General features: G+C 36.3%; 1 protein-coding gene across 1 annotated transcript in view; it reads left to right on the top strand.

Annotated features, from left to right (window-relative positions):
• The window catches only part of SLC9A3 (solute carrier family 9 member A3), a 49527-nt gene extending 26231 nt beyond the window's left edge, over positions 1 to 23296 (top strand). The window contains exons 3-16 of the mRNA XM_062498361.1: positions 3536 to 3696; positions 5705 to 5783; positions 6600 to 6777; positions 7675 to 7895; positions 9804 to 10006; positions 10814 to 10903; positions 12516 to 12586; positions 14770 to 14899; positions 18034 to 18149; positions 18757 to 18886; positions 19389 to 19565; positions 20143 to 20218; positions 21607 to 21720; positions 23049 to 23296. Of these exons, the coding sequence (XP_062354345.1) occupies positions 3536 to 3696; positions 5705 to 5783; positions 6600 to 6777; positions 7675 to 7895; positions 9804 to 10006; positions 10814 to 10903; positions 12516 to 12586; positions 14770 to 14899; positions 18034 to 18149; positions 18757 to 18886; positions 19389 to 19565; positions 20143 to 20218; positions 21607 to 21720; positions 23049 to 23296 (1994 nt within the window). The remainder of the gene's footprint in view (positions 1 to 3535; positions 3697 to 5704; positions 5784 to 6599; positions 6778 to 7674; positions 7896 to 9803; positions 10007 to 10813; positions 10904 to 12515; positions 12587 to 14769; positions 14900 to 18033; positions 18150 to 18756; positions 18887 to 19388; positions 19566 to 20142; positions 20219 to 21606; positions 21721 to 23048) is intronic.
• The last annotated feature ends 1948 nt before the right edge of the window (positions 23297 to 25244 follow it).

Genomic DNA, 25244 nt, shown 5'->3' with positions numbered 1-25244 from the left:
TCAGGAGGAAAATATATGACAATGATATTGCTATGCAGATTGGAAATGGATTTCTTTATTTAAATATCCAAGATGCTAGGAACAATTTAAAATATATGACCAAAGTATTTTCTTAAAATCCTGTTCTGGGATATACAATGTGTGATAATTACTTTAAAAATAATGTTGCTATAAATCATTAGCGGGAAAGGATTGATTTCATTTCAACATGTGAAATGGAGAAGTTGACTGTTTTCCAAAAAAAATTTAGGTGAAAAATTCACCTAAATTATTCTTCTCCTCCCAATCTGTAAACAACTCTTGACTAACTGTAAAAGCTGGATTTGATGGTTACATGCTCTGCTTCATCAGTATGCAAATCTTTTATTGACAGTGTATACTAGAACTCTGAGCTTACACCTACACAGGAGAATCAGCTCCTACCACAGGTCACAGCTAAAGCTCTAGGAGAGAAACTTGGGGATGCTAACCAAGGCGAACAATAAACTGGCATGTCTGGCAACACTTTAATGTTTAGAAAGAACATTACTGGTGTACTGTGGGGACCTGTCTTTGCCACAAATACCTACAAGAGTTCTAATTTCAGCTGTGAAAAAGGCCAGACAAAGCTGTCCCTGATTCAAACTATGTCATTCTCCAGCAAAGCTGAGTAGGAGTCTAAAATATCTGCATGACACAGACTTACTAATCCACTAAATCTATTGACCTCCAAGAGGTCAACAAGATCTAACCACCACACTTTGTGAAAAACCTTGCAATTGTTACTTGCTGAAGATAAGAGAATGCTGAGTTACTCCGTTTCTAGAAGAGTTCATAGCACATTCTGGTTGAAGTTCTATGGCTTATATTTATTTCTATCCCACTTGGTCTACAACTGAAGTGAATAATGCTTAAAGTAATATAATTAAAATGTAGAAATGCAAATCCACTACAGATTAAAATGAACTAAAACCAAATGGCTTCTAGCTTTGCCATTCAATGGGCCTGTAGTACTGTCCACCAATATGGAAGTGCATAATCCAAATTGGATTGCATAGATTTCCTACATAAATAAACATAAAATTGCCTCTTTTTTGGCATTCAAAACCCTCGAAGATATTATAATTTGCAGAAGTAAAATGGAAAAGGTGACGAAGAAATCCTTCTTTAGAACTGAATTAAAAAGATAAGAACATTTACTGTTAACCATCAGTCATATCAGTTTGCTTCCACAGATCAGGAAGAATTATGTAATACTAAATATTCCAGGCTTACTGCATTGAACTGTTCACTGTCCACTGGAGAGCTAACACTTGCAGTATTGTGGTTGTGACTTTTTTGTTTGAATTATGAGTATTGTGTTGATAGTTTTGTTAATTTTTTGGTGAGTAACAACAGTGACTGACTTAGAACAATTTTCCCTGTACAATCCAGGCCATAGCTGCAACATGCTGAGTGTGCCTAAAAGTCTTAAACTGGGTCCAGTGCACTTATCTTGGTCAGGTGTCACTGACAAGCTGGAGGAAGCCATGGTTGAGCACCAATTGAAAATAACTGCTGTTATCGCTCTAAATGAAAGTCTGATTTAAAAACTCCAGGCTTCCTAACAGTGCTTTGTAGGAACTATAGATGTGTCCTAATCTCCCCATAAATATTTGCTTACCAGCTTTGAAAGTCTTCAAAGAATGTACCAATGATTATAATTGGTAACACATAAAAAAGATAAGCAATCTCAGTGAGCCAATTTATTTTCAAACCTTAAGTTCTATTATGCTCTATTATCTGATAGTTATTGTCATTGGGTTTGTTCCTTCCTTAGGCCTGCCTGAGAAGGACAACATTTGGTGGAACCATTGCTTAGATTTAGGTTCAAGGCTGTTCTCAGAATTTTTGGCACAGACTGAAGGTCACTGCCTCAACCCCACTCGCATGCTAAAACTGATAGGCTCAGTCTTTGTTCACAGCCCAATATGTCCAAGTTGTGAACTAGACTATTTTATCTTCTTGAAAGAATAAGGTAGTTATACTGTGCAAGCTATGAATTTCTGTTTTCAGGGCCATACCAAGATCCTTACAAACTGTATGGAAACTTGTAGATATTCTGATTGGCAGATAGCAGCTAAGAGAATATATAAATCTGCAGCTCCACCAGAGTATTGGGCACTGTCACATATAACAGGATGCTGTCTACTCATCTCTCTGACTGCCCATATAAGCATCCTTTTCTTGAGTAAATAAGCCTGTGCCATTTTGTATCAACAATATTTGCAGTCTGGCTTATGTTTCAATTGCATACTAAGCACAAACCATTTTGAATTTGAAAAATTTTCTTTTAGAGTTCTTTCTGGAGGGGTGGCCATGTTGTTCTGGAAGTACCTTACAGGCACTCCTGATCCTGTGGCTACGGCTACTGACAGCCATTGTCTGACTCACACTTCAAAACTAATTAATTAGATAATTCCTTCTTTACCTGTAGAAATCATGCCTGATAATTTTGGGCATGGACCTCTGCATTGTGTATTAATGAAAGAATTCTCAACTTGTTCCTTTTTTGCTCTTCCTCATAATTTTTGGCACCATTACTTCCTAATGAACCTTGCTTCCTCCTCCATCCGTTAATGAACACAAAAGGAATTTTACTGCTCAGTAATCTTTTCCCCAGAAAAAATGTCTGAGTTACCACTCCTGATTTCATGAAAAGGGTAGATTTTGCAAGGTATTTAGGAAGCTGAGCAAAGTGTTTTTTGTGGCTCTGCCTTTTCTGCTACTTATAAAATGACAGTGAGTGCTTGCCTTGGTCTGTTTGCATAACTGAACAAAATAACCTTAATAAATAAAAGAAAGTTAAAAAAAAATACTGGGTTACACTGTCACCAGAGTCTTGCAGTTTCAAACTTTTGAAATCATTGCCAAAATTCCTAAGGGGCTACTACACAAACATGTTGAGGTACATTTTGGTCCTTCATCTATTTTTATGGTCCACTTGCAGACAATTTAACAGCCTCATGAATCCTAATTTGGGAACAAGTGGCTTAACCACACCTATCAGTAAGAGAGCCATAATTGGTGTTCAGCTGTTCTCAGTGCAGTTGAACACCACTGTAGCAGTTCTTAGTGACCAAAAGTAAAATTTGACCTGTGACATGAAATGTTTTGTATCATTTACTTCAGAAGTGCTGGTATGGTCCTCTTAAACACCTGGTGAGTTCTCGCTTATCTTAGGATAATTTAGTTAAGTTAGACAAACCATGCTATATGCAAATAGAAAGCCAGTTTAGATCTGTAACTGTCTTGCCACAAGAACAGGCCAGCACTGGTCCTGCTTCCAGAAACAACTTTGATCCACATGGGCCAATGCTGAATACAACAACATTTGTAGGACACAACAGGATGCAGTGCAGAACTTTTTAAGTAGTCACTGTAATGCGCTTTCCCGTTGATACCTTGGCATCTCTATTTTCCAGTATTTGGCATGATCTGTAGTATCCCAGTCAGTCATTATTATTGATAATACAGAGATTATTCTTCTTATAATTTGTTTGCTTTGTTTTTGAAGGTGAACTGCAGTCTGGGCTGCTGGATTTCCTCCTCTTTGGCAGCTTAATTGCTGCTGTGGATCCTGTAGCTGTTCTGGCAGTGTTTGAAGAAGTCCATGTCAATGAAGTTCTATTCATCATTGTTTTTGGAGAATCCCTTCTGAATGATGCTGTAACTGTGGTAAGTAAATTATATATCCCAAAGTCAACCTAACTCAAGGGGATTTCTTCTGAAGTGCATTTTCCCCTTTAAAGAAACACTGTACTCTCTGTGTGTATCTACTAATGGGCTATTGTAGTGCAGCTCATGGTGTTTTCTGTCTTGCTTAAAAACATTAGATGTTTGAACATGAAATATTTTTGGAGCTGGTAAGTGACATAAAACACACAGTCCTGGGCTGGACACTTCAAATGAAGTTTCAGGGGTGCATGTTTTATTTGCCTTTGTTGCTTAATTAGGGCTTTCATGACTTAATGAAATTAAGTTCCAGGGATTTTAAGCTAACTTCCTTTGCTGTTATTTTTTAATGTACATACATTTTTCTCCACATTTGCGTTATGCTCATAATTTATATGCATACTTCAGCCAGTGAGAGGAGAGAGAGAATACTCTTCAAAGTGTTTATGATGCCCGCTCCCTCAGTTTTACTTTGATTAGATGTTTATCAAGCAGATACATAACAAAGAGCCAATTTGAAAGAAAAAATTAAAAAAATTGTGTGACATTTTAGAAAGTTTCTGGGTCTTTTTTGTTTGTTTTTTTTCTTAACAATTTTTAATTTAGAAAGATTTTAATAGACTTTTAAAAAATCCCAGACTTCTACTGATATTTTTATTTTGATTGAAACATCTTTTCTTTTCACTCAATTTTTTTTTCCCAGAATAAAACTGTCAATAGTTTTGTAGTGCAGTGCTAGTGGTCAGGGACCAGGAAGTCCTAAGGCAGAAAGATGCTATGCAACCACTTTGCTGTTCACTTTTGCATCATTTTCTGTTCCTGCACCTGCCTATCTTCATGGGAGGGTAAGACATGTTCACAGGACTCAGTGACTTAATTTTTTGCAGCCAAGGAAGCAAAGCACTCCAAGGTCACTGGCAACAGCCTAGCTGTTCACATGAGTTTGAAAATGATAGTCTGGTTTTCAGAGAAACCTAATTGCCATTGGATATCTGTATCATTAGTACTTCTGGGGTATTGCCAGAAACAAATATGAAGATAAACCTCTGATGAACTCAAGTATCAACATCACTAGCTTTCAGAAGGAAAGGAGTTTTTGTTACTGTGAAATGAACAGTCTACAAATAAAATAAAGTTTGATTGTTCCTTGATGGGAAAACAGAAGAACAAGTATGATCCAGAGCTAGAAAGTACAGCCTGTGAGGAACTTTGAAACAGTGGAGTTACTACCTTGAAAAAGGAAAGACTGGAAGACAGAAGAAAGTGGATGGTATAGCATTCTTTAAACATACCTATATAAAAGACTACTGTTACAGGAAAAAAAGTAACCTGTATACTGTGACTGGATGAACACAATAAGAATTATCAAGTTTAGCTGCAACAAGAAAAGATGAGAAAGCCACAGTAAAGTCCTCCTTCTCCACTGCAGTACCTAAGAGTAGATTAAATTGGCATGTCTGAAAAATTATGCTCATATAAACTTCCTTAGGCACGGGTATGGATAAGGTGAATTATTTACTTTCAGGTCAATCACTGTTAGTCAATTATTTAAAAAAGTTTTAGCACAATTATTGCATTCTCTTTTATGGTCAACTTATATATGTTCAACATATTTCAATTCAGTATCTCATTATTAGCATCTTAATATTTTCTTATTAAGTATCTTATTTATCTAATACATGTGAGTAAATACATCTTTCAAATACCTGGGTTTCACAGTGAGAAGTATTTTAGAAAACACATCTATATGTAATAATGCTTCTTATGCATAGGGATATATTGAAGTGAGAAATGTAATGTGTATGTTGTGTGAGGTGTTATTTTTTTTAAGTTTTTTTTCTTCACCCACTGCATTTCTTTTATTTTGAGAAAATATCATATTTTCCCTCCAGACAGAATTTCCTTCAGTCAAACACAATTACAGACTTCATAATGTTGATGCCCCTAAAGACATTATTTTAATAGGCTCAGTTCAGGAGCAATTATTAAATTAGTCTACTTTTCTTTCCAGGTGCTGTACAATGTGTTTGACTCTTTCGTTGGAATAGGCGCAGAGAATGTGACGGGGATTGAATGTCTCAAAGGCATAGGTGTGTAGAAGTGAGTTCTGTATCACACAATTGGTGTATGTATGCAGTATTTTTTTAAAAAAAATATTATTATGCTATTGGCAACTGTTGTTTTTCACCCCTTTCCATTATTACTCATATTCATACACTTGTATGGCATAAGTAAATGTCATAAGGAAATAATTAAATAAATATTCCTGAATATTTGGGAAACTTAATCAGATCTGTTTTCTTTTGAGGAGACTTGACATATGTGGAGTTCTTTTGTTGTGACCACCAAACCTGACAGCTCTATATATTTCCTTTGTATTTAATAGCATATCCTTAATTTCAGCCTATACTCTCCCTGCATTCCAGGAAAGTTGAGATTGCATGCAGGCATTGCCATTCCTTAACGCTTATCACCATTAAATAATGCTTGCCAGTAACTACCAAGAAATTTTGCCCAAAAATTTAGTCACTATTTCCCATTCCAACCATTGCATGAAACAAACTTATCTTATGAATAAATGTTTTAATAGTGACTTTGTCATATTCAGTAATATGTTTCTGTAAAAACATTTGTTTACAGAACATGGGAAAAGACAGTTCAAAGAAATGTAGTGAGTTTGAATAAAAATAAAATGGTGAGGCTTAACAGAAGTAGCCTTTTTTTTCTACAGACTGCTACATTAACATACCAAGTGCTCAAAAGCCTTGAGCCTAGAAATTAATTTGACAAGTGCTCCAAATTTTTCTGTGATTTACTGGCCATTTACTGTCTTCTCTCTGGAAAAGAACTAGTTCAAACCATTGTATTTCTATTGTTTAAGCTGTGTTAGGTGTTTTGTTTTTCAGTGTCATTCTTTGTGGTGAGCATTGGTGGGACACTGGTTGGCATTTTCTTTGCGTTCCTGCTCTCATTGGTCAGTCGTTTCACCAAGCACGTGAGGATCATTGAACCTGGATTTGTGTTTATCATTTCCTACCTGTCCTACCTCACAGCAGAGATGCTTTCTCTTTCCGCCATCTTAGCGTAAGTCTCTTTTTATTGCTGCCTACAAAGGGGATGAGAAGGGAATATGATTTTTAAAAACACTGAAAGGAAAACCTAAATTATATGGGACTATAATACAACATATGGGAGCTGCAGAATATGACACTCATGAAGTTTATGCTGGATAATACTGTGTCGACACTGCACTAGATTACAGTTTGCAAATACTGTCATTCAGCCTTGAAAGGGAATGCAAGTTTTCCAGTATCTACTGAGGAACATGAGAACTCCTTTGCAAAATACAGAGATCACTCCTTCCTCTCTGTTATAATAATACTTCAAACTTAACAGTTGTCCATTTGTGCTGACATCTTTCCCTATACTTTGAATCTGAAGCAGTATTTTTCTAATGCACTGTGTGAATGTCACTATTCTCTGTTCTCTCTCTCTCTGTCTTGGCTGGCCATTAAGGTTTGCCTAAATGTCGCCTGTTTTGGCTTGAGTACCTCTGTGGTCTTTCTTCTCTTAGTCCCCATTGATTCCTGGCATACCTTTCTTCTCAGTTTTGCTTGTCATGTTTGTAGATGATACAGTAAGTGTATTCAAGCTCTGAAAATCTTTCTGCAAATAGATAATTAGTTTAAGATAATGTCTAATGTAAATAAGGTTTAAAAATTTGCATTGAAAGCAATATGATAATCTGAAGAGAATGGCAGTCTATTATGTTCTAATGAAATGCTGTCTTCAGGCTACTTGAGGCCACATCAACATGTATGTTTGAGATATGCTTTTTACCTAGGGTAGACTTCACAAGTGCTTGTTGAGTGTACCTTTTCTTAGGAATTAATGGCGGGATTTATCACTGTGTGACAGGCAGACGAAAATAATATTAAATACTGCAACAGATACTTTCTGAACAATTGCTTCTTTTTCTAGGATAACCTTCTGTGGCATTTGCTGTCAGAAATATGTCAAGGCTAACATATCTGAACAGTCTTCTACAACTGTAAGATACACTATGAAAATGCTAGCCAGTGGAGCAGAAACTATTATCTTCATGTTCCTGGGTATTTCAGCTGTGGATCCAGACATCTGGACTTGGAATACGGCTTTTATTCTGTTGACTCTGGTCTTCATCTCAGTGTACAGAGTTATTGGTAAGTGGGTGACATTCCTGTTCTTGCATTGTATTGTTGATGCAATCACATATTCTTTAGCCCTCTCCCCGAAAAGAATTTTGAGTTCTAGGTTTGTTCTTTTTAAAACATTCAATTTATTTTAGTTTAATTTATTGTTGGGTTTGGGTTAGAGTGGCAGAGTAAGTTCCACCACTGTAAGTTCCTTGATATGTTAAAAATATACCAGGATTTCATTTTTGATGATGTGTGAGCATATGAGTAGCCCAGCAGTTAATACGAATATTCAGTGGCTAACCTTTGTTGACCCAGCAAATGGAATTGGCAAAATCTCCCAGTAAAATGGACTTTGTTCTTTAACTTGCAGCCTAACAAAATATGTGACTCTTGTCAGCCATATCTTTCCTTCAGCTCTTTCAGTTTGGCACTAAAGAGATTGTCTTAAGCTAATGTTATGGTTGACTTCAGGTTTTAGGCACACAGTGATATCAGACCATACGTAATTACACTGCAGGTTTTCTGACTTAAGAAATAATTCTCAGGGACTGATGAAAAACTGAGTAAATAAGGCTGTGGCACGTAGGGATTACCTGCTGTCAATTTACTGAGTTCATATAAGTTTGCAAACATTTCAAAATACCGGTGATGATTTGCCCAGATACGTAGTTCTGCTGTAGTTCTTCTAAAATAGCAAAAAAGGTGTAGAATTAAGTACTTGTTAAGAGTAACACACATGGCAATTTGGTGTATGTACTTACACCTGGGAATAAGTTAAAGTAGTAGCTTATTTGCCCATTTGTCTTGACTTAAATTCAAATGACAGGTCACACATCTATCTAGCTGGCAATTTTCCTAGATTCTGTGTTCTTATTCTGTCTAGAAGCTCCTGATCTGAATGAAGTGCCTAGCTGTTTGCCCTCCTTTTCTGATAGTCTGCAAGCATTGTTCATTTAGCTGCCTTTCAGTAACTGCTAATGAGCCTGAGGTGTTTAAAAGAGTTTTCCATGTCTTGTCTTTGACACTTTTTTGTATTCCTCGAATGAGCAGTTAGCAATCAGTAATAGATGTGATGATAAGTAAATAGTAAATATTCAGTAATAACAATAAGCAGGAACTAAAGTAATTGATCTTAGACATTGACAAATTACTAAATACCTGATGATATTGGGCCTTACATAATTGCAGTTCTCATTCCCTGGAGAAGTCAGATTGGTAGCATTTCCAAGGTGCCCTGCACAAAAGGCCCTCCTTACAGTGACAAGACACTTCTCCTGGTACAAGTTCAAAGTTCTCTAAAAAGAGAAGAATCTGTATTGCACTGGTTAACAGCCCTGCCCTGCATGGGACACACATGCTGTGCCAGTCACAGAAGAGGTGAAGCTGTCTTCCCTCTGTATGGTGCGAGTTCTAGGATACATTGAGATATCTAGAGCCTTAGGTCTCCTGCAGGCAGCATCTTACCTGTAGGTCTGAAGACAGCATTAACATAACTAAACAACCCTTCAGAAGACAATGACTTAAATGTCATTTTCAGTGATTTGCAAAAGGTACCACACTTACTCCCTAAATCAGTGCTGTTTTAATCCATTTCTGTTTATTGATCTTGTGCATATCACCGCTTACAGTGCTAGAAAATCTGTTCTTTCTTTAGGAATTTCCAAGGTCAGCACATGGCAGAGCTTTCCTTGGAGTGCCTGTGCCAGAGGGCAGCACTCTCAGAGCTGCTGGCTCACAGAAGCAGATTCACCTAATTCCTTTGGCTTGATTTAATGAAAAGGCACCAAGTATGCAACACGGTGATAAGAGGCAGAAGTAGGTGGTGTAGATTGTCCCAAAGGCAGTCTGGTGGCACCATTTGTGTTACACACAGCTGGGATATTAACGTTCCATAAGGGTATTTCTAGACATGCTGACATTTGTTTGTTACAGGTGTCATTATACAGACATGGATTCTTAACCGCTACAGAACTGTCCAGCTGGAGATAATAGACCAGGTGGTGATGTCCTATGGTGGACTACGAGGAGCAGTTGCTTTTGCTCTTGTTGCACTTCTGGATGGGAATAAAGTGAAAGATAGAAACCTGTTTGTCAGCACAACTATCATTGTTGTGTTTTTTACTGTTATATTCCAGGTAATTTAACTTCTTAAGCATGCTTCTTGCAAGGAGAAGGAGTCCCCCAAAAGTACTGAATGCTTAAAGCAGTTCTTGGCTGAAGGTTGCATATTGTTTCACTGAACTGAAAGCATAATTGAATTTGTAATTTTAGTAACAAAGATCCTATTTTATGTTTTCATGTGGGACCACACGGGGCAAAACACAATTTCCTCTGTGCTAAAAATTGTTCAGTCTTAGCTGCTTGGTATTAATAGTGCCAAGTTAATATCTGATTAAACATCCTTCACCTCATGTGAATAACTATAGGGAACAGTGCTTTTAATGGGCAGATACAGTCATTAAGCTGATCTACCTGAGCCTCAATCCTTGGTTTAAAATATAGCAGCAAGCAGTGGGACAAGAAAGTATCTAACATCCAAACAAAATAGCACTTTCTGGATGAAAAACAGTTATTTAAATGAAAATATGTCAGTAGATAGCAGCTTGCCTTATTTTCTGAAGTGTATTACAGAAAGTTTAGTTGTGTTCACAAACTCCTGATTTGTAGAGAAATTACCACATTCAGTGGCATAGGAAACACTTCTAGTCTTCCAATACCATATTCTTCCCATAGATAGTATATTTTTCCACTGTTGTCTTTTCAAACCTTTGTAATAGGGGCTGAGGATACTGCATTATTTTATCTTCTAGAAGGAATAAAAATCAACTGAGAAAGTGTGAAAAACACCAAATAACACAAAAATGTGCTTTATTCCTGTTTAACCAGCTGGAGGAAAGTCTAAGAGGACTTCCAAGTACTTATTGTCACATTTCAATCCTTAGGGGCTGACTATCAAACCTTTGGTACAGTGGCTGAAAGTGAAGAAAACTGAACACAGAGAGCCAAAACTGAATGAGAAACTTCATGGCAGAGTAAGATATTTAAAAAAAACCACAACCTCATAGCATCTTTCAGATTTTTACAGAGCACCTTAAGAGAAAAAAAAATTGCTAGTGAAAATGTGTTTTGGTTTTTTTTTTTTTTTTGAAAGGGAGTGGGCTATGAAATTTAAACAGCAAAATCCTTCAAACATTTCAAAAGTTTTTTCTAAGTAGCTGTTTCTCTTTGGTTTGAGTTCTGTGAGAGGATATTCATATGAACTGGTCTTTCACTTGAGAATTCAGTGGGGCTGGGATTACTGGGGAAACAGCACAGATGGATTATGCTTTTTTTCTCTGAACCTAAAAGAGGAGAATAATTGATGATTGCTAGGGCAAAGCATGTAAAAAAATTATTTTCTCAAAAACTGTTAATTTTTGGAAAAGGTACGAAAGCAGGCTTTGTAGCTTGCATATTGCATAGAAAGATAATCTGCTGCCCAGTACAGGATAATTATATACTGAAATTCCAGATTAAGGACAACAGTTTTAATTCAGTGTGAATGCTGTGTGTCCCTGGATTTCTTTACCCCTTTAGCATATTTTGAAACACAAACTCTTCTAATTCACTTTCACACCACATTATAAAGTTTTCATTCAGTAAAAGAAAACATAACTTTTCAATATAAATATAGGTTAAAGGATGGAAGACTATAAGACATCACAGAATCATCAAGGTTGGAAGGGACTTGAGACATGGCAGAAGAAGCTGATCTCCACTTCCCTACACCCTCCTTCCAGGCAGTTGTAGGGAGTCTCCTTTTGAGCCTCCTTTTCTCCAGGCTAAACAGCCCCAGCTCCCCCCTCAGCTGCTCCTCACAGGACTTGTGCTCCAGACCCTTCTCCAGCTCTGTTTCCCTTCTCTGGACATGCTCCAGCCTCTCAAAGTCCTTTCTGAAGTGAGTGGCCCAGAACTGGACCCAGAACTAGAGATACAGCCTCACAGTGTCAAATGTCAGATGTGCTGTTCCAAACCTAGCACCTGTATTTTCTGCAATAATCATTCCAATGTTCAGAGTGAAATATTAATAACCATACACAGAAAAAGGCCAAATTGTACCTGCAGTGGCTTCAGTTTGAATCAAGAATTATAAGCCTCCAGATTTCTATCAGCCATCTAATATGCTCAGTATGAAATTTTGCCCTAGATATTTAAAAGTTATGGTGCCTACTTCTACTCTGAGGGGAGTAAGAACTCCTGAAACATCTAAAAAGAATGGGAAATTGTTTTCACTGGGGAAATTGTTCAACTGAAATAATCACCTCCACTAATAGTGGCAAATGTACTTCACAGGGCAGAAATGGAGATGGTAAAATGAGTCCATAAAAGTTTTAAAATTGAATGCTAAAATGGGGGTTTAAGTACCTTCTCGCTGAGACCCTTGTAATTTAAGAATACTTATGAATTTATAAAGAAGTGGTTAGAAAGGTCAGGACCTTTGAAGAAAAGCTTATAGTAGTTAGTACTTCTGTAAATGGGAAAAAAATTAACAATCATAAAATTATTCTGCATAATCACCTGGTCTAACTTGAAATAAATTGAGCTATTTTCTAATTATGATTTTTTATTTCTGTAAAGATATTAATTCCACTCTCGCTTCCCTAGGCCTTTGATCACATTCTTTCTGCTATAGAAGACATTTCTGGACAAATAGGGCATCATTATCTGAGAGACAAGTAAGTAGTAATCAATTTAGAATCCTGAAATACTGCTAGGAAATATTGTAACTTTTTAAGTCTGTGAGCTTAGGAAAAGCAAGGATGTGAAATGTAGTTAAAGAGGTCACATACTTAAAATACTGAAATACAGCAAATGTCGAAACAGTGTATTTTTGTCCCCTTAGAAATACAATCTTTCCCTTCTCTTCCACAGTTCAAATTATGCCTTTGCAGGTGCCTCATTTCCCATACAGGACTTGTTCTCAGATAAGAGAACTGACTTATTTGCAGAAGTTTTCACCTAGAAAGTTAATGTTGTTTTTTCTTTGTAATACTACATTTCATTAACACTATTTATGTGTGGAGGCACTAAAAAACTTCAGCTACAACTATGCTAGATGTTCATCCTATCTCTACAAGGATGTGCTCGACACCTCTGAAAGTTATGGCAGAGGGTGCTCTGAAATTGCTCTGGCAGTTTCAGCCTGTTAGTCTGAAACCAATAATGAACCATACCCTCTATTAATAGTTGATTCATCCTGAGAGAAGGAGAATTACTCAGCTGAAAGATACATAACTTCCTTTAAAGTATATGTGCAGTGTTACCTTTGTGGTGGACATACTTCCATATGTAGATGAATAAATGTGGAAAAAAGGACATTAAATCTGGACATCCTTAGGAGTGTTATTTCAAGTTAGGACATTCTCTCCCTGGAGTCAGGTCACTTCATAGGTGCAAACAGTCACAGATTTGACCTGCTGACCTCTTGCTGACTCAACATGCCAATTCCAATCCAAAAGCCATGTCATTGTGTTAGCTTTCTGCAGAGCACACCCCTAATTCTTTCTGAGAAGCTGAGTCTGTTAGCTTAGGTTTAGCATTATCATGCAAAGCAATACAATTCCTAGGCTGAAGCTAGCTTGTACTGGAACTCAAGCAGAATTGCTCACCTGCATCCAGTTATAATCTCCTTCCTTTCCTTCTGCTCTTCATTTACGCAGTGAAGAATTTTCCTGAGGCACTCCAGACAGAACATCTTCTTTCTTTTGGTCTAAGTTTGTAGTTTGCTTTTCGGGAATAAATTTCAGTAGCCTATATGTAATATAGGCAAATACAACTCCAGTTTTGATATATTGTCTCTAAGATGGAGCTATATTTTTAAAGTGGCAGATTGGCTTGGGACTTCTTGCATGCCAGAAAGTAAACCCCTTAAATGAGAATAAAAGGAATAGCTTAATGTAGATTCATGGGTGAGCATGTGGTTTGATGACTAATGTATTTTGAATGAGGCCATCTTCTTTTGAATGAGCCTGCCATTTGGACTCTATGTACATGAAAGTGCTGCTTCCATAAAGAAATGGCAACCCCTAACATCCTCACTGTTGGGCTCAGGTGTGGCAGCCTGAATTAGAGCCTGCTGGTCAGATGTTCTGGCCAGAGAAGAGTCATCAATTATGTGAATAATATTTAACACAAAAAGGTTTAAGCAATCTGAATCAAAAGCTGTAAACTCAAAATAGCCATTGGGTGAGATGGATAGAGTCATTCTGAGCAATAGTCTCCAAAGATGCCTCATGCTCTTCAGATGAAGTGTTAAAGAAATTAGAAGAAAGCACAACAGCCTTTTATCTTTTGGACCCTAAACATGACAGATATTCTACTATCAGACAATCTTGGGAGTGTAAATGATTTAAAATACACATGGCTACTATCCCCAGAGCAGAGTACATCAATGGCATGAATAAGGCCCTGGTAGAGCTTCTGGAAGGGCACTGTTATTCTGAACTGATTTTCTGGTCTGGCTGTCCTACAATACACCTAGGGAAAAGCAGATTACTTTCCCAACAAGGGAAGAAAATTAAACATAATCAGAAGTGGAAAAATAAGGTAGCATGATCTCCCAGTGTGTAAAATGTGTTACTGACTCTGAAATGGGATACTGTAATCATAGCACTCTCCTAGCAGCATTGGGTGAGCGAACTGATTAAATGCTTTGTGACAGCTGCATAAGTCTGTAGCAGGCTTTTCCTTGACTTTCTTTACATGCTAATTGAAAAGCTTCAAGACACAAATCCCTCACATTCCACTGTTCACCTTTTTTTCAAAGTGTTTAGCTCAAAAATATAGTTTATGCTAAACTAAAAATGCTTTGAAACTAAAAATGCTTGTTGCCATTAACACAGTTTGTTTAAATTATCAGGTGGTCCAATTTTGATAGGAAATTCCTCAGAAAAATACTGATGAGAAGGTCTGCTCAAAAATCAAGAGACCAAATCCTTAATGTTTTCCATGAGCTCAACCTGAAGGATGCAATTAGCTATGTGGCTGAGGTACTTATGAATACTTGTTGACATATTATACCATAATTTGGAATTTGACTTTTTAAAATTTATACTATAACCTAAAGTTGATATATTGCAGGAGATGCCTAAAGGAAAACTATTTCCACATAAGGTCTGCTTTTTGGGTTTTTTTTCCTTTTTTCTCCTCCTTTTTATTATTTTTTTTAATATATTTTATTTATGTGTTTTGAGTGTCGGTATTGCAAGTTTGAGAAGCTGTAGCCCTCAATATTGTGCCCGATCACCAAATACTAGTATATTTTACTTAGTACAGTGTGCATTTCTGTTGCATTTTATTGAATGTCTTTGCTTCTATATTCATTGCATGAAAAAAATACTGTAATTCTGGAGGGGTGTTGTCTTTCTAAATGTGTCAACAGGGTCTGGCTCCCACAGGATAGTTGGTTCTATGTGATGAAAAATATGAAAATCTGATTTGAAGAAGCTCACTTTCAAAATGATGTGCAGATGTGGCTAAAGTATGGGTCTGCTAATCCCAATCTGCCAAATCACTGTATCATGCACCCAAAAAAAAAAAAAAGTTACTTTAATTCAGTGGAACCATAACCCCTGCAATTCAGTAATATGCTACAAGTATCAATTGCAATCAAGGAATTGTGAAGTTAGGGGAAACTTAAGACTTGAAACAGGAGACATTTTTAAAGGAGATTTGAAGAAAGTTTCTGACCTTCTGCAGTGTTGCCTGACTGTGTAAGGATTCCTAATTTTCCTCAGGATGAAACTACAAACAGCCGTGAATGCACAGTATTGTTATAGTGTAGTTTTAAATTGAATATTTTTTAAAGTTGTCTTTGAATCATAATCTCTCCATGCCCATAATCTCCAACTGAATTAGTTTAATTAATTTTCAGCTTGGTGATGTATCAGTCAATTTATTTAATTTAAATAAAAATTATTAATATGTTGATATTGCTGCTACTACTGCTAAGCTCTTTTTTATTTTTTTATTTTTTTTCTTTTTTTCTTTTTTTCTTTTTTTTTTTCTTTTTTTTTTGAAAATGAGTTACAGCTGGGCTGTCTTCTTCCAATGAAACATAATTTTGGAAGTTGAATTTAAAAAAAAACAAGATGAGATTCAGAAATTATGTTAGTATGGGAAATGGAGAATAGTTCACAAGACAAGCAAATTCTTCCTTTTGAGATTTTGTAAATTATCAATTTGGTTTTTAGACCATCTGAGCTCAAGAACTAATTTTCTTTATTGTGACACTTTCTGGGTCACACCTCAGAGGAAGAAAGTTGGATAATGACTTTGAGATGGATGACCATGAAACTCACGTTCAGATTCATTGCTGAATCTGTTCAGTAGATTTATTACAGTGTTTCTTCTCTAACAGATGCAAAAGGTTTTATAGACCATTGTCACATGCAGATTTAGGATCAGAATCTTTACCCAATAATGTCTTTGATCCCATATAGTAAAAGTTAGATTAATCTTTTTTAGGAGGCAAAACACAAGGGGACTGTTTTTTTGTTACCTTACACAATGCTATTTGTATACATTGTTCCTTGCAGACAAATTCTTTTGGGGAAATGTCAACTGATCTGATAATAGCAGAAAAAGAAATAGAAAGTTCTCCAAGTTCTACAGAAGTTTTGCAAGACATTTTCTTCCAGCAGAAAATAATTATGAGTTGTGAATCCTAAAGTAATTTCATCTTTCTCACCTTAATTGTACACTACTTTAACAACTTTTTCTTCACTTTTCAAATATATCTTTGAACTAAATATTGCTGAATTACAAGCTGACATTGAAACTGAAGCTATTTCTTCCAGGAAAAGACCTGCCTCCCCCAGCTACTCTCTTCTTACTTGCAAGAAATGGAGGAGTTTAAAATTTATTTTATATCTTTTTCTTTGTTCAACTCTGCTGCTATGCTGCATCTATGTAATAAATAAGAGTTGAGAGAGTTCAGTCTCAATCTAAGTAAGTTCCTTGCAGTTGAGAGGGGAGAACCTAAGCCAAGAAAAATGAAAATAATCCAGAGCAACTGAAGGGAAGTGACTTAAAATACAATACTCGTGGTTCATAACTTGTTCTGGCTAAAATTCTTTCACTGATGATATTGTCTGATTTACGTATGAACCATTAAACTTCATTTGAAAAGAAAGTCAGATTCACTTAAGAAAATGGATGGGATGATGTTCTCCCAGAATTCAGTTTTATTAACCTCAGGTCTTCTGCCTGCAGAGGCCAGAGTTTATTTCTTCAGGCCATTGGTAACCCACATACTGTCATATGTATGTGAGCTACCACAGCAAAAAAACCCCCAAATATTTATTTGTATTGCTCCATGAATATGAAAATGTAAAGGGAACACAGTGCAGTTAAAGTTAGAGAAATGTAGATAAAATCTCTGTTCTGCAAGGGAGATGATTTTTCTTGATTCTTACTGTTCAAAATCTAGAGACCCGCTATCTGATTTCTCTCTGTTGTGATTCAAAACTGTAGATGGTTTCAGCCAGTGTAACCACAATGTCACTCAACAGATACATTTTAGCTAAGCAAGAGATTACTTAAGGTGTAGGGAAAAGTACCTAGACCTAAAACTGAGCTTTCCCAGCAGTTCACTTCTATGACACTATAGTTTTAAAAGTGAAAAAAAATCTCATCTCTTCAATACCTCATCTTGTCATGCCATAACCTGATAGTCTTCTAGATTTCTATCATCACTTAATATTTGCTGCTTCCAGTCTGGTACAGAACAGAAAACTTAGTGTTGAGTCTTTGAAAATGCTACTGATAAGTGTGGTGCTGTCTTGATACATGAACATCTGTGTGTGTATTCCTATGCTCTTGGATTGCAATGCTGTGCAAAGTAAAACTGAATCTATTGAGGCACAGGAAATCATTCACCTCTTCAAAATCAATTCCTGAGAGTGGAATAGAATTTCTTATTGCTTTGTTTGCTGGAATAATGTCACTCAATGTAAAGAAACCATAAAACCAAAAAATTGTTTTTTATTTGTTACCTAGATACAACTCCTCCCATGCTTTTTGTGCCATCTGCATATAGTCTCACAAATTATCTGTATTCTGATACACATTTTGTCCTAGGTTTTTTATAGCTGTAATATGTCTTATTTTTTCCCATGACCAGGGAGAACGTAGAGGTTCGCTGGCATTTATACGTTCTCCAAGTACAGACAACATGGTAAATGTGGATTTCAGCACTCCACTCCCAAGCACTGTGGAAAGCTCTGTCTCTTATTTATTGTAAGTAATGTCGACTGACAGGGTGGTATATGAGAGGAAATTGAAACACTGCTAAAAAAAATTGAAAAATGCAAATTACAGGGGCTTCAGTCACTACTTTTTTGAACTTTAATTTTTTAATATTTTCTCCTACAAAAAACGGGTATATATGGATTTATAATGTTGCATTTTACACACAGGTTTTTTCAGTAAAGGCTGGTAAGACAAAGCAGACATTCACAATAGAGTTGTTTCATTTGCCTTTGGTTCACCAAGTGTTATATACAGGGCTAGATGTTATTTCTGTGTTTGCTACAGAAAAAGTAAGGAGGTGAGGAAAAAAAATGCCCCTTCCTTAACTTTTTGATGGATCTGTCACTGAACAGTCCATGTGTCATGTAAACTGTGAAATTAATTAATGCTATATCCCCCTAAAAGACAAAAACCAATGATCTTTTCACATTTCCCATTAGGCATTTACTGACCCATTCTCATTTAGCCAGTTCTTACTCTTCTTTTTTTTTTAAACTTCATCTTGTTTTTCTCCTTTTCATTCCTCATCTTCCTGGTTTTTCTTCCTCTTCAGCAATCACTGATTTTGAAAACCACGGTTTATGTTTTTCTTCAGGAGAGAAAAAGCTGGACCTGTTTGCCTTGACATGCAAGCTTTAGAGCAGAGGAGGAAAAGTATCCGGGACACGGAAGATACCCTCGCTCATCACACCCTACAACAATACCTGTATAAACCCAGGCAGGAGGTGAGAGCAAGAGGCTAGAATTGGACTGTTTTCCAATCTAAAACTAAGAGGAAATAGGAACCAAAACTTGTGAGTGAAACCCAAAAGGAGAGAACACACTGCAAAATCTGCACCCTTGAGGAAGACTGGGTCTTTGTATGATTTCTCATTTAAGAACATAGCTTTTTAAAAGAGCTAGTGTGTTTGAAATCACTGGGGCCAGTGGAATACAGAACTGTGTGCAGCAAATGAGGACTAAATGAAGTGTATCAAGTGAAGCGATTCAGACACTTAGAGGGAGAGGCTTACTTTGAATGACAGTCCACTCTTACACACTTAAAATTCCTTGTTTCATGAAGAAAAAAGAAAAATGGGAATTTCATTAATGTCTTCAGACTAGTCTTTAGTTCATTCTTTCTTCTGGAGTTGTTTACATTTTCGTGACACTGATTGAATGCATTGATTCAGGGCTTTCATCTGTACTTCTAAGTAAATGAATATTGTCTTCCCTTCCTGGCCACAGCACAAACACCTGTACAGTCGACATGAGATCATGCACAGTGAAGATGACAAACAAGACAAGGAGATTTTCCATAGGACAATGAGGAAGCGCTTAGAATCTTTCAAGAGTACCAAACTAGGAATAAACCATTCCAAGAAGCTCAATAAAATCCACAAACGAGACCGGGGCCAAAAAAGGGTAAAAATACTTTCACAAGGACCCAGATGTAGCCACCTATTAAACAAACTAATGAGTGGGAAGGGTAGGGAGGACTCTGAAGGGTCCTATGTTCTGTATTTATCTCTGTCCTATAGAACTTCATACATTTAGAGGACCTAATTAAGAAGGGATTAATCTAGGAGGTTTAAACTCAAGGGGCTTCTTCTCACATTCTGCACTTCTCTATGCTTTGGGACTCTTCTTTTGGGTGAGAGATTTCTGATCACATGGAAAACAACAGACCCTGAACCACGCTACTACACTGTGGGGAGATTTTGCAGGATAGAGGTAGCAGGATAGCTCGACAGCATGGAGCATTCAACCAAATTTATGTGAAACTAAGAGGGAACACACACCTTTAAAAGATCCAAAGTTTCTTCTTTTACCCTGTCTGTACACACTTCAAGTGTAGGTGGGAAATTAGTGGCATCCATATTGAGTTTAAAACAAAGATTATAATGGATTTCAGGGTTATTCTGCTGGACTCATCATTTCAAAGGGTCACTTTTGGTCACTTTCTGGTCACTTTTTTGGTCACTTCTTGTTTTCTTTTCAGAGAAATAGCAGTGTCATACCAAATGGAAACATTCCTTCAGAAAATCCAGTACAAGATTTTACTTTGAAGGAAAAAGGTAAAAAGACTCTTAGACTGTTTTTATTATTTGAATTTTACCAGCTGCACTACCAGTAAAGCATCACTAAAATATTCTGTGATATGTCACAGCAAATCTTATAGTAAAAAGGGACTTCTAGTGATAGTTCTGAACTTGGAGTGGTGATCTGCTTCATGCTTAAATGCAGTGTTTAGAAGTTGTTTTTTTAGGAGTCTGGATGACAAACAAATTTTTAATTGGCCTTTTTGCTCACATTTTAAAAGTATCACATTTATATTCTGTAAGCAAAACAATGAAGTGGCTACAATATAAATGAACTTTCAGCCTCTGTTTGGATAAGGTACACAAAGCTGCCAGCTTTTTTTCATTACAGCAGGATACGTCTACCTAAGACATCAGCCCTATAGAATTCAGTAGCTGTAATGAGATTCTTATCTGAGTTAAAATCCACTGTTTTAGAATGGTCTGAATCAGAGTTGAGGCTAAGCAAGCATGATATAACTAAAGGAGGGCATAGCTTTGGGAGGAACACACAGTCAGAGGCCACTGCCAGAACTGCTTCACCCTTCATGAATGGTTCTATCACATGGGTCAGACTTGGAAATGTAATTAGAAGCTGACCAGCCTGGGGACTATCCCTAGCAAAAATTGGTGGCGCATATAAAGCCCAAAATTCTTTTCCATTAGCCATTGGCCAATGGTCTTAGCCTTTTTTTTTTTGACATTGATGTCAGGCATGGCAAGATGTGGTGGGTGCTAGCATGTTTGTTTTTATATAATTGTAAAATAATACATGTCACTTCATAGCTGAAATGTGGCTAAAAGCCGTTGATTTGTATTTTTCCCTCTCTTGATGCCTGGATCTCTAAAACAACTCAAGTAAAATAGAGAGGGATTGATCTTTTCTCAGTAGGTTCAAGCAAATATATTCTTCCTTATGCATCTTCTTTGAACAATTTACTGAGTATTATATATGTTTGACTGAGAGGGGCAGTACAGTAATCCCAATCTAGTAAAATTCTAGAACTACTTTGCTTGGGAAGAGCTTTCCAAATATTAGTAGGTCATTCAATATTGTCTTATTAAAGAACTCTGCATATAGATGTCATCATCTACTGAAAACCAAAAACATTTAATTGGAAGACATTCCATTTAATTGGAAGACAGTCTTAACAAGTGGTTTAGCAGCTATTGCAAAACATATTCTACTGCAGTAAAAGCAGCAATGACCTCATTAGGTTTGAAACTAGTCATTATACTAACGCCAATCTGTGTCAAAGATCTTGTTAAAGGTGTATTTTTGATAACCATGACAGCATCAAACCAGCAGAAAATAGCATTTTTTGTCAGAACAGATACAAATCTCTAATGAAATTGCACTCTTTTTTTTTTTTTTTTCTCCCTAGATTTGGAGTTTTCTGAATCAGAAGAAAATAATGATTATGAGACTTTGCATCTAGGCAAAGGAGTTGATTTCCTGGCTAATGTGACGAAACAAAATTTCACAGATACTCCTGCTGGTAAAAAATATTTATTACCTACAAAGGTTCTATTTTTCCTCAAATATGAGAAAATATACTAGAAATGCCGATGAGTTAGCCTGGTTTTTTTTTTGTTTCGTTGGTTGAGTTTGATTTTATGTGTTCAGTTAGAAAATACTTTTGCTTAATATTGATGTTGGATATCTGGAGGTATGGGGAGCATCACATTTGAAACTGACAGCAGTTATGAACATGACTACCTAAACCAGTTTTAAAGCCACTAATTATTTCTACCACAGTAAATGTTATTTTTGGAATTGTCTTACCTCACAAGACCAGTTAATACTAGTCCTCTAGAATTGTTCTTCACTTGCATTGGGACTTTGCTGTGATAAATTTTGCTCTTCTTATTTCAGGCAAGATTTTTCCTTTTATATTCACAATCCCATCAGATCCTTACAGGCTTATAGAAGTCACTGGAAAGGGTAGATTTGCAGCATTTCTTGAGCACTCAATGCCCTTACTTTCCAGCCCTGAAAGACTCCAAAATATGAGATTGGAAGCTTATAACCATATATAACAGAAACAATATTTCTTTACGGAGTAAAGAAATATTTCATTGTTCATATTTCATATTTCATTACGGAGTATTTCTCTTCAGCACTTCTGTGTTTAAATTTTTTCAGCATGCCACTGTTTGCTTCATGTGTAATTGGTGCCTGCAGTGAAGAAAAACACTTATGCCTGTGCTCGTGTGGCAGACACCCTTAAATTCAGTTTATACCTGACACTACTTCATGACAAATTCTATGTTACAGTATGTATAAAGACATCCAGAAATAAGTGGATGGCAAGATGCAAAATCTTTATGTAAAAGTCTGTCAAACTTGATAACTGTCTGAACAGGTTCCTGTATCTTTTGATTGTTTTGGGACCTGCCATAGCGACCTCACACTCATCTGTTTAGGGAGTGGTGAAGGTTTTTTTTCCCACATTTTTTCCCCAGTTTCTTATTGCTTTTTATGGATTTAATTTTAATTTTCTGCAGTTATTTTATGCTATGCTCTTATTTTTTTCTTGCTTAACTGATTATTTTATTGATTTTATTTTTTGTCTCAAGATATCCCTAACATAATTGCAAATTTGATGTGACAACCGATTTTTCTCTTTAATTGAAATCCAATATATGTCTATCAATAACCAAGGTATATGTGTGTGTAATGGTCTGTGTATTGACTTAGTCACACCCATACCATCCCATCAGCCCATTTTTTCCAAAAGCCTTTCCCTTTTTATAAAGCATCTGGCTGCATTATCAAGAAATTATTTTAATTACTTTTATTTGTCACCCGTGATTTTTTTTTTAGGAATTGATAACCCAGTATTTTCAGCTGATGATGACCAAAGCATCTACATGAAGTTCTCACCATGGTTATCTAGTGAAGACACTGTGGTACCATCACAAAGGGCCCGAGTACAGATCCCATACTCCCCAGACCACTTCAGACGGCTCACTCCAATCCGGCTCAGCAATAAATCAACAGATTCCTTCCTGCTAGCAGATGGCCCAGTCGACCGACCCAGATCTGTTCTCTCAGAATCAACACATATGTAATACTTTAAAAGATATTGCCACCTTTACTTTTTAACCAGACTTCTTATAAATCCTGAGAAGTAAACATTTTCCTGTTTTTTTCTTCTTTCAGAAAATCTCTCTTCTTTCCTGATTTCTTTGTACAACTAAACATCTTTTATTTCCTTCTGACTTAATTAACAAAATGTCTTCCTATTTTCCTTCCTCAGAAGAGCTGTTCAACTATTTGAGGTCCAATGCCCTGTTACTTTTACAGCAGATAAGGGTCCTTCTCTTTGTTTTCACTTGAATATTTTAAGTGCCAAGAGAATAGTATTCCACGTGCCAGAATATTGGGCATGCATTTTCAAGAGGCTTTAGGTTTCCTGGTTAGTCAGTCCTAGATGATAAAACTGGTACCTGAATTCCCTAAAAGGAATAATTTTTTTGACTCTGCTGCTAAGAAGCCTTGAGTTAGTGGTGAACATTTGTCCAGATTATTTTTCGAGTATCCAGGAAGCAAAAATGCCCCACTGATACACTACAGTTATTCAGTGACACTACTGGTGCACCATTAAATTACATAAGAAAGGGATTTAAAATTAATCATGTTTACTAAAATGCATCAGAGGGTCCTTGTGGGGATAATTACACAACAGAATTGTGGAGAAGCAGAATTCCATGTAGGCCTTAATCGTTAAACTGTGAATTTATGTTAATCCTTGCCTTATTTTGAAACTAGAAGAAGGCTTAGCTTTCTTGTTTCAGCAAATAACTTGTTGCTTCTAATGTGTTAGAGCCTTAAAACTAAATTGACTCTGGGTTTAAATTAATATTGCAGTTGCCCTTTAACTTCTGCTGTGTGGAAATTTTCCACACCATAAAACTGGTCTTCATTTTTATAATCAAGTCAGGCAGTGCTTCAAACGAGGTGAGTCAGGTCCACAGTTCAGATATTATAATTGAATAGAACACAGGGCACTGCAGGGATTGTGCAATGAAATGCAAAAGTCAGTGTCATCGTGAATACACTTTTGTGGAATCTACGGTCACAAATACATGTCTTAGTGTCCTCTGTGCATCAGCAAAAAAAGTAAGTTGAAAGTATTCTGTAGCTGGTTGATGAAATTTTGTTCAGACAAACACCTCAGGCTTAGAGTGAATATTGCTAATTTTGACATGAGAAGAATTTCACAACCCCTTGAGAAGGAATAGAAAAGGAAGCTCTATTTTTCTTCTGTTCTGGTTTCTGTCCCTTCAGAAGATGTGCTAGTTCAAGGGTAATTAGAGGAAGCACATCACTTTCCTTACTGGAGTGGCCTGTAGGTCTGTGTTTGGTTTCAGTACTCAATTTCTTAATAATGCATCTTTGTTTATTATTAAAATGATGTTCTAAAATAAACACTGGATTAGTTAAAGGACTGTGAATTACAGTCCAATATCCTGATTGAAAGTGTGAACAATGAGCAGCATTCCAAAAGGAAAATTTCACCTTGACACTTATTCACATTGAAATTCTCTTCACTTTTTTTCCCCGAGAATATTAACACAGAATGTTGACATGACCTGCAGAACATTTTCTTGCTTGCCTTTTTTCTTTTCCTGCATTTAATTGCTTTATTTATAACTCAGTTATTAGGAAGTGGTATGTGTAAGTTTGTGGGTATTTTTGATATGTCAAAATCACTGGATTTTTGACTGCTGTATTTCTTAGTGTTTTGCAAAGTTAGATTTCCCAAGCTAATAAGCATATACCTTGATTACTGTCTGAAACAGTCCTCTGAACGATTTCTTTAACAAAATTCTACCAATAGGAAAATTATATTAAAATTTTAATTAAAAAGTTTTAAAAAACAATGGAAACTGGAAGGCAAGAGTGGAAATGTTAAATTTCTCTACATACTTAGCATACACACAAAACTGATCATAAGTTCTGATCAATAAGGAATTGACTCCCTGGAGTCAAACCCTCTGCTACTTGAAAGAGTAC

This window comes from Cinclus cinclus, chromosome 1, assembly GCF_963662255.1.
Source record: "Cinclus cinclus chromosome 1, bCinCin1.1, whole genome shotgun sequence".
Classification (NCBI taxonomy): Eukaryota; Metazoa; Chordata; class Aves; order Passeriformes; family Cinclidae; genus Cinclus; species Cinclus cinclus.
This window is presented reverse-complemented; position numbering and strand designations above follow the sequence as displayed.